This window comes from Mesitornis unicolor, unplaced genomic scaffold (assembly GCF_000695765.1).
Source record: "Mesitornis unicolor isolate BGI_N332 unplaced genomic scaffold, ASM69576v1 scaffold16535, whole genome shotgun sequence".
NCBI lineage: Eukaryota > Metazoa > Chordata > Aves > Mesitornithiformes > Mesitornithidae > Mesitornis > Mesitornis unicolor.
Window position 1 is genome coordinate 1 of NW_010187644.1, and position 9,376 is coordinate 9,376.

At 56.8% G+C, this 9,376-nt stretch overlaps 1 protein-coding gene across 1 annotated transcript in view; it reads right to left on the reverse strand.

Moving 5' to 3' along the window:
- Positions 1–468: 468 nt before the first annotated feature.
- The window catches only part of LOC104541459 (ephrin type-A receptor 10-like), a gene marked incomplete at both ends in the record, with an annotated part of 10,672 nt that continues 1,764 nt past the window's right edge, over positions 469–9,376 (reverse strand). The window contains 2 exons of the mRNA XM_010185527.1: positions 469–624; positions 1,996–2,074. Coding sequence (XP_010183829.1) covers positions 469–624; positions 1,996–2,074 — 235 coding nt within the window. The remainder of the gene's footprint in view (positions 625–1,995; positions 2,075–9,376) is intronic.

A 9,376-nucleotide genomic window follows, 5' to 3' on the forward strand; every position in this document is an offset into this window, starting at 1 on the left:
GGATCCCTGCACAGGGACACTGCACGCAGCAGGACACAGCTCACGGCACAAGAAGCACCCGGCCAGACCCAGTGCCTCCCTGAGGTTCGGCAGTGAGGGCCCCCACAGCCCCGCTCGGCCTCGCAGCATGGGAGGGGTTCTGCAGCCAGCGCCACAGCATCCATCACTGCGGTAGCTGGGGTCCTATCCAATTAACTAGAGGCCATTTAATTAAAATCTGTGAGGTGTATTGTGCCCTAGTTTTACTGGGGAGTCTGCAAGCCCCACCACACGTCTGTCTGCCAGATCGCAGCCTCGGCCTCCAGCTGCGCCCACAGGGATGGCCCCTCTGTCCCCTCCTCACCACAGGGCAGCCAGGACCCCCAGGCTGGGGGGGTCACGGCCCTCACCAGCGCCTGGCTGTGCAGCACCCACATCCCATCCCCGCGCCCTGGCTCCGCGAAGGGCCGGCGCTCCAGCGGGACGTACGTGTGCAGGAGGCAGATGGCGGGTCCGACGGCGACCGGGAGTAGTTCTTCTGGCACAAGCAGAAGGTGGAGGCTTCCTCATGCGCGAAGCTGTGCGCAGGGCAAGGAGAGCAGAGAGGGAGGCGGGCGGAGAGCTTGTAAAACCCAGGCAGGCAGGCTGAAAGGAGAGAGAGGGCATTACGGGAAGAACACCGCACGACGGACGGGGCTACGGCTGATGGCTGCATTTCCCCATAGATTCCTACACAAAACATTGGCCCTGGCTTCATCCCTGCGCGTTGTGCAGCAGAGGCGTGCGCTGGAGTAACAGCAGCTTAAATTCGCTTTTGTAGGTCATGCACAGGGTTCCCTGATGCTTTTACAAGCACCTTTGGTACACAGACCACCTGCTGGCCAAGGATGTGCCTGATCTTTCCTACCAGCAGCACACAACGCCCCGAGCAGGACACCCAGCCCTGCATCAAAGACGCATTACCTCACACAAACAGCAAAAGAGGCTGCAAAACCCCACAAAGCACTGCACAACAGCTTTGAGTTGACCCCGAAACACCCGAGGAGGGAGCAGCCTGCAGAGGACGCACCCCTGCCCAGACTGGGTGACCCCCGAGGGCTGGGGTCTCTCGGCCACGTTCCCAGCCATGCAGAAGTGCTCGAGCTTTGCCTGGCTCCCTCCTCCTCCTGGTGCGGTGCTGCTGTCGCTCCCTCCATCAGCTCCCTGAATATTTAAACCTTATCACTTGTAAAGTTCCTCGATGAGCCGCTCCTCTAACGCGGTCCCCTCTCTTATCATTTTTAAGGAGCTGGCTGCTGAGACTGTTCCTTTTAAAGCAGGTTATTCCGGCGCACCCCGCTTCATTAATTTTCAGTGCGATGTAAAGCTGGCAGCCACAGCTGCGATCTGAGGACACGGCTCTGGAGGACCCATCCCAGGGATGCTGAGAGCTGCGAGCTTTTGGAGGGGTGATTTCTTCTGGTTTTGGAAATTCAGTGCCCGCAGTAACAGGGGGGATGGCAGCGCCGGGGTCTGCACCTCCCCGGTCCCTTCGCCCCGGCCGCCAGCACACGATGGAGCCACCGGCAGCGCTGGGCACTTCTGGTTCTCATACAGAATGGATGCAGCCTCCCAGGAGCTGCCCAAAATCCCTACCCCCCCAGCCCAGCAGAACGCAGCGGATTTGGGCCCTCGAGCTCAGTCCGGCCGTGCCCAAGTAACGAGGAGAGACTCCCTTGTGTCTGGAGTGGAAGCGGCCGCTTCCCAACTGGTGTGGGCTCAAGCCAAAGAGAAGCTGCTGACAGGCAGACAACGACCTCCAACAGACAGACACCGCCCTCGAGTCACAGCGCTAAGGATGCTGAAGCTGCTCCTTCCCCAGCGAGGATCTCACTTCCTAAGCAGTGGCGAGCCAAACGTACACGTTTTGGGTTTAAAATGGCTGAAACCCTAATTAACCAGCAAAAGGCATCAGGGTTTGAGCAGCTTCACCTCATTAATGAACGAGCAGCGACAAGGAGGACGAGCTGTGCGCACCCAGCACAACCCGGCTGCAGGACGCGGCTCCAGGGTTGACGGCGGCCGCTGTTCGAGTGAAGCATGGCCGAGACTTTGCCTGCAGCAGCAAAATGAAGTTATTAATCACCCTGGCAGTGTTTACCAGCTGGTCAGCAGCCTTTTACACCGGGCACCTCTCAAACCCATCCCTGCACCAGTCGGCTGCCTCCAACAGCCGAGTTAACCCTTGTTGTCCTTCGGAAACCTCAGCCACACTGAACGCGGGACAGCACAACCACAGAGTCACTGACCACAGACAGGGCCAGGTCCTGGGGGGCAGCCAGGGCACTGACGACAGCCAAGGACAGGACTGACCCCTAGGAGCCACAGCTTCCCTCTGCAATGCATGTACCATGAAAATAAACGGGTTTTTAATCAAGTGAGAGCGAAGACCGAACCCCAGACATCACATCCCAGTGTGACCTCCCTGCATCGCACACGGTGCTGATCCATTGGGCCCATCCTGTAAACCCTGCGGTGGGGTTCAATGAGGAAATGTGAGCAGAGGCACAGGAGCATCCAGTGACACTGCCCCCGACACAGCGCAGGGCCCAGCAAAACCAAAAACCCATTTCCTGCAGCGCACGAGTCTTTAATTAAAAAGCGCTCATCACTTTGCAGAGAGGAAGTGGCCCAGACCCAAGCAAACACTGAAGCTTAGCATAAAATATCAAGAGAACGAGCAGAGATGGAAGATTAAACACCAGGCTGAAATTCCTTCATAACACGGATTTAGGAATAAAGCTACTTAACCCAGACAACTTCATGTTAATGTTAATACAGAAATCAGGCAAAACCCACCAGAACATCCCTCCTGCCCATCTCCAGAGCTGGAAGAGATGTGTGTGCACGCGTTCCTGTTGAGAGCAACGGTGCCAAGGCACAGCACCCAGCCCAGGGCAGCGGCCAAAGGGGGCAGCAGTGGCCAAAAGGGGCCTGGAAGTGGCCAAAAGGGGCCTGGAAGTGGCCAAAAGGGCTCCAGCAGCAGCCCTGCCACAGGGAAGGGATGGACACAGGGACATCAGTGTCGGGTGAGGACCACAGCCGTGGGGTGGCTGCACCGGCACCACCGGATCAACCCCTCTGGCCGCGAAGGCGATGGCCATCCCTGCGATGCCCTCGCAGCCACGCTCGCCCCTCCTGTGCCTGGCGCCATCCTCTTCATCCAGGGTCTGTTGACACCCTCAGCATTTGATGCTTTTGATGGGTTCTGCCCGTTTTTCCTACCCAAACCGTCCCAGGTCAGCTTGCTGACCCGCAAACATTGCAGATGTCCTCGAAGGAAGGAAAACCCACGCAGGACGCTGCCTGCGCCCGCGACACCGCAGGTCCCCGTGCTGCTGAGCTGCAGACAGCGGAAGAGCCACGTGCGCGCCAGCCCCGATCAATAACGCCTGCAGTTTCACCCAAAACGCCCATACAGTCATTTATAATTAACACCACGACTCGGTTGTCTTCCAAAATCAATTCCCTTCCGTTTTTTTTGTCGTGAAATTGTATTTGACAAAGTTCATCTGCTTTAAACTTGTGTTAATCTTCTCCGCTGGTGCAGGCATCCACAAAAACACCGCGTAGGAAGGACAACGGGGCAACGAGCACCAGCGAGAACCAGCGCGGACCAGCAAAGAGCCCTCCCAAAGGATGGGCTGGGGGCACAGAACGACGTTTTGGGGTGACAGAGCCGTGTCCACCAATGTCCTCAGTAACGGGGAGGTGCCTCGCCCGCAGGGCGCGATTTTGGGCTGCGAATGCAGGGGCAGCTCCTCTCCCACACGCTTCCCTTTGAATAACGGGTTTTCAATAGAGCTTCTCAGCAGCCTGCAACCCAGCACGCTTCCAAAACCTCTGGGACAACACCACTCTGTAATTTCTGCCCTGGTTAAATAATTTGAAGAGCGCTGAAATGAAAACCTATGTCCAGAGGGCAGATCTCTGCGCATCTCCAACAATGAGCTCTTAACAGCTGAAATTGAATCCCGTGATTTTAATCCAGAGGAAAATTAAATGTCCAGGAATGTTAGCAAGGCTGTCTTGAAATATCCAAAATAATGGATATCCAAAATAACGTGCAGGGCTTTTCCTCAAGGACACCAAGGAGGCCGTCACGGAGCCAACCGCAATTCACTGTGGTCCCCTCCAGCTCCCAGATGCAAATCCCAAACCAGGGCTGAGTGACTGCGTCCCCAGCGCGCCCCGCTCCTGCCAAGTGCTGATCCCCCCCCAAAACCCCCTCAGCCCCCTGTTTCCACGCAATCACCAGCAATAACCCCCTGCAGCCGGGGATCCTGACGAGAATCCCGCAAACCAACTGTGGTGCTCATCATTCTCTGAGCGGTTTGCTCCAAAATTAAGCGTCACGGAGTAATTTGTGTCTGGCTCTGCCGCTGTTTCCCCAGCCATAATTATTTCAGACACGCTGTAAAACAGCAGTATAACACGCGATCCCGAATAATAAATACCTCCAAGCTTGATCATTACTCCAAAACAAAGGACCGAAGAGGACGCGTATTTCACATGGGCGTTTGATGCACACGATGGATGGAAAGCAGCCTTCACCGTGCGGGGTCACGGCCATCGTGGGGGTCTCGGTGCCCCCAGCAGAGCCCCCCAGGTCCCAGAGGGGCTCCACCTCCTGCTCAACCCCCGGTGGGGCAATGTTGAAATTTGGAGAGGAGACCCATGTACCCATGTACCCAGCGATTGCCCCTTCAGCCACGGGGTGACCCCGCAGCCCCCTCGCTGCGCAGACCCCGTTTCCCACCCCACACGGCGCTGCCAAACCCACCCATCAGCCCCGGTGCAGCACCGGTGCGGGACGCCAGTGATGAAAGGAAAACCTGGTGCTCTGTGCAACTTACAGAACCCCGGGAGGAAAAGCAAACTTGTTATGCACAGCTCTCCAGCGCCAGTCAGGAGATGAAATAAACTCCTGAAGCACACTCAGGTTTGTAAGCTAATGTATAAAAGATGAAACAAATCCAAACCCCCAAGCATATTTGGATCCATCTCCTTTTTTTGTATTTAAACAGAAAAGCCAGACCTTAGGCTTCAGGAGGTTTCTGTGCACTAAATTACAAAGTACTGTAATTAATTATTCTAAGTTTCTTTCACTTCCAATTGAAGTATTTATTTTCCATCTAAGGAGGCTGTAGTGACCCCCAGCACCCCCAGCCCATGCACCAGCAGCTCCCGATGCAGGGACCGTCCGAGGCGGCTCTGCCACAGCATCCTGGGGCCCTGGCACTGCCCCCTCTGCCCCTGCCCCACCGGGGGCTGCACCCCCTGAGGGGGACACAGACAAACGCGGCTGCCCCACACAGCAGCCATGGAGGGAGCCCCATGGAGGGGAACAACACGAGCGGGTCCCACGCCAGAGCCGTCTCTGTCCTCACCTGCAGCCTGCAGTGCTCAGCAGCAAAAGGGCAAGCACTGCAAGGGGAGGTACAACTGCACACCAAGACTTTTTAAAAGCACTTTCCCTATTGCAGCACTTCCCTTTGGAAAATAAAAATCAATTCTTTTATCCAAGTCCACTTTCTTTCACAGTAAAACTTCCTTTAGATTTGCTCAAAACCCTGACCAAGTTTGTGTCCAAGCAATGCCCTCAAGCAATGAGGAAACCACGCTGTGTCACAGTATTTACCGCTGTGGTTTTGTCCACGAGCCTTGTTCACAAGGATGATCTCCTCAAAGGCTTCGCTTCTCCTTTTGTCCCTGCACTGCTCCAGAAGCCACCGCAGCAAGGATAACGTTGACTTTCCCGAGATACCTGTAGCCAGGCACACTCTGCCACGGGGGACACGTCCTCACCGCGCGCCGGCGCCGGGACAAGAAGTCGAACGCTCGAGTGACCGCAAGGGCGATGGGCGCCAGGCGAGGGGAGCACCAGGACGGGCAGCAGCAAAGGCAGGAGGAAAAACACCGACAGAGCCAACCCCGGGAAAACCGCGGCTCCCGGACGCCCCGGCTGCAGAGGCAGGAGGGGATGGGGCGGGCGGCTGCCCCCCACGGGCACGATTTGGTGTGGAGTGACCAGGATGGAGGGGCTGGAAATGGGGCGGGAAAAGAGCAACAACGGACGCCACATCTGAACCCCGGCCGTGCTGTCACCGATCTTGTCTCCTCATTAACAGCAACAATTATAGAGCTGCCATAAAGTGCAATTATGCTACACACAGCGCTAGATTCATCAGGCAATTACAGCCATTAATAACACTCTGGCCTGACGAGCGGAGCGCATTGGCAGCCCCGTGCCCTGAATCTTCCAGCAGACCCACGGGCCCCACAGCCGATCACGGGAGCCGCCCCCCACTACCCCAGCATCAGATGCGAGCACGGGAGCCGCTCCCCGCTACCGCAGCATCAGATGCGCGTTCCATTCTATACCACGAGCAATCACCGTTAGCAAAGACCCCTTCCTCCTAATTAGCACCGCCTTGTGCCTCATCTCCTCCCCAGGTTTCCAGCGCCAGTTCACCTGCAAAGCCCGAAATCCTTCCCGCAGGAGCTGTGAGGATGAGCCCTGCACGGGCTGAGGATGCTCCAGATGGGGAGGGAAACCCCAAACCCTGGCCAAAACCCTCCCTCCCACACCAAACTCACTTCACAGCACGTTTCCGAGTCCTGACAAAGCACTAGGAACTATTTCATCCCTAAACCGGTTTCAGTGGCGTCATCCCTACATAGGCACAGGATGCAGCCCGCTAATTAGACCATCATCTACCGTAACGAGCGCGGTGCCGGGCGATGCTGGTGAGGGGAGCAGAGCACCAGGACCTTCCCCTGCACGACAGCAGAGCTGTCAGACCTGGAGGGAAATAAATTGAGACGGAAACTGAGCTCCTGCACTAATTTACGCCTCGGTCAAAGAGCCTCTGGCAGCTATTTTAGGAAACTGGTCTCCATCACATTAATTCAGCGTCTGGTTGAAATTGTCTCATTTGCAGCAAATCTGGCTGGTAAATATTAACCTTGGGCTTTGTTGAAATTCTCCTTGCAGATATTACAAGGGACTGGGTGGAGAAAATGAAGCAGAAAGAGGCAACTTCCCGGCAGACGTCAGGCCGATCCTCCACATGGCGGTTCCACCGACACAGAGTTATTGCCACGCACCACAAAGTAAATGGCACAAAACTCACGCCCGGTAAAATTAATGGTAAAGGGACACCAATGCTGGGAAGGCTTCAGGGAACCAAACAGGGATGGATGGGGATCATCACCGCGATGTCTCACACGCCCGCCGTGCGTCTGCTGGAAATGGGCCCTAAGATGAGAGCAGAGCAGCAGCTGCTACAGACGTAGATCAGACAGGAGGAGCAGCCGAAATGCATCCACAGCGACAGCACCTCGCGTGCCGGAGCAGACGCTGAGCAGATGCCGAGGCTGCTCGGTTCCACCCCGGAGGCTGCGTCTCAGCGATCCCAAAACGATCCCTCAGCGACGCCGGGAGCGAGGGGGCTGTCAGGGCAGTGCTGCCCGCGGGATGAGGGACGGGGAGAGGCCGGGCTTTCTCCAGCTGTAATTGGCAGTGCTGTAAACCCTAATGGTCTTTATTCATCTCCCTAATTTCAGTGCAAGACACAAGTGTTCTCTCTCATGGGGTGAGTTCAGCACTTAAATCACGGTTACAAGGGACCAGCCTGGTGACTGACTGCAAACGGCTCCACCAGTCCGGTGGGAAATGAGCCCCAGGTCCCACGGGATCACCAGACATGGGGCCAACGTGTGACTGATTTGGGACACCAGCACGTCCCACAGCGCAGGCAGAAAGGCCCTGGAGGAGATCGAAGGATAAGGGAGAGCACCAGGAGCTGTGAATCAGCGCCCAAGGGAGCCTGGAGCGCCCCCACCCTCCCCTGCACCAGGGGGCAGCCCCGGGGGTCCCTGCTCCCCAAATCTGCCAGCCCTTGAATGAACTTGGGTCCAGCCTCTCCTGGTTTCCAGACCTGTGACAGAGCCAGGAAGCCTCAGGGCCAAGAAGGACCCAGCAGGCTCAGCCCTGCAAAGCCACGACCATGGGACACGGCAATGGAGCCGCATTCGCTGCTCCGACGTCCCCAGACTCCCCCGTATTTACCTGCCTCCAGCTCGAGGGCTTTTGTCCTTGTTGGAAAACTTCCGCAGCCCTGGACGCTTTCATCGGAATTCTTCTAAAGTTATTCACTTGGTGCTATGCTAATGCGGGGCTCTAAAAAACCCACACCAAAAACTTTCCACCCTTACAAACTATTTTCTGATATTTGACCAGACATCAGACGCAGCTCCACAGAGAGTGACTAATGACCTGCTTTCTGTGAGAGGGGGAAAAACTTAATTACGTCCATTAAATTACTTCAAATATTTTTCCTTGGAGGATATGAATTATTTAAACTCAACACAGAGAAACCTGAAACATTAGCAAAAGCCTTCTGGGACTCGCTATGTAAATCCCCACTCCAAACAGATGGGGAAAGCATGGCGAGCTGCCACGTAGCCACTGAAGCAACGAGCAGCGCTGAGGTTTCAATCCCACGGCTTTAACAAGGTCTCAAGGAGGGCACCACGCGAGCCAGGACCGGGCGCTGGAAGGTGCCCACCTCCTGGGGTGGCACAGCTTCAACCTGAAATGCTCCAGCGGCTCCTGAGGGACAGAGCCGATTTTGGGCTCCCCCACCGCACCGCACACCTCCAGCACGGGGAGCTGCACCCTATGGGGTTGATTCAGGGAGGCGGCAGGGCGCGGGTCCCAGGTATCGCCTGGATGGGGGGTGAGAGCAGCAAAGGGTCTTTTCAGGTGCATCCTGCTGACGGAAAACCCCATGTGTGCCACCGGCGGAGTGCTGCCTCTGCCCGAGGAGCTTTGGTAAGAGGGCAGCCCAGTTCACAACCAACAACCAGCAACACCTTCCTGAGAACACCCCCGGTGCCGGTGGTCGCAGGAACCCGCCCCAGGGCAGCCCCCACTCACGGGGACGCCACTGGCTCCCATTGCCCCTGACCCAATGCAGATCACCCTGAGCTGGGATGAGGGCCTGGCCATGGCCTGGGGCAGGGGGTGCCGTCAGCCCAGCCCCTCTCTCCTTGCAGGGGCTCACACAGAGGGGATGCACGGCAGCGGGGACCCCCATCCAGGGCTGACCCACACCGAGCTCTCGCCTGTCTTTGCTATCGAGATGGCAGCGGTGACAGCACCAGGTCCCTCAGAGCCGTTCCTGCTCAGGCAGGGGTTACATCCATTTTCACAGCTGTCATTACCCATAAACTCACGAGCTGTAAAGCCAAATTCCTAAGTTGTGTCTAAGGCACGACAACGGGGATACGAACGTTCTAGAGCCATTCCACAGCCACAGATACGGCTGGGGGGAATGCGTCGCGGTACTCG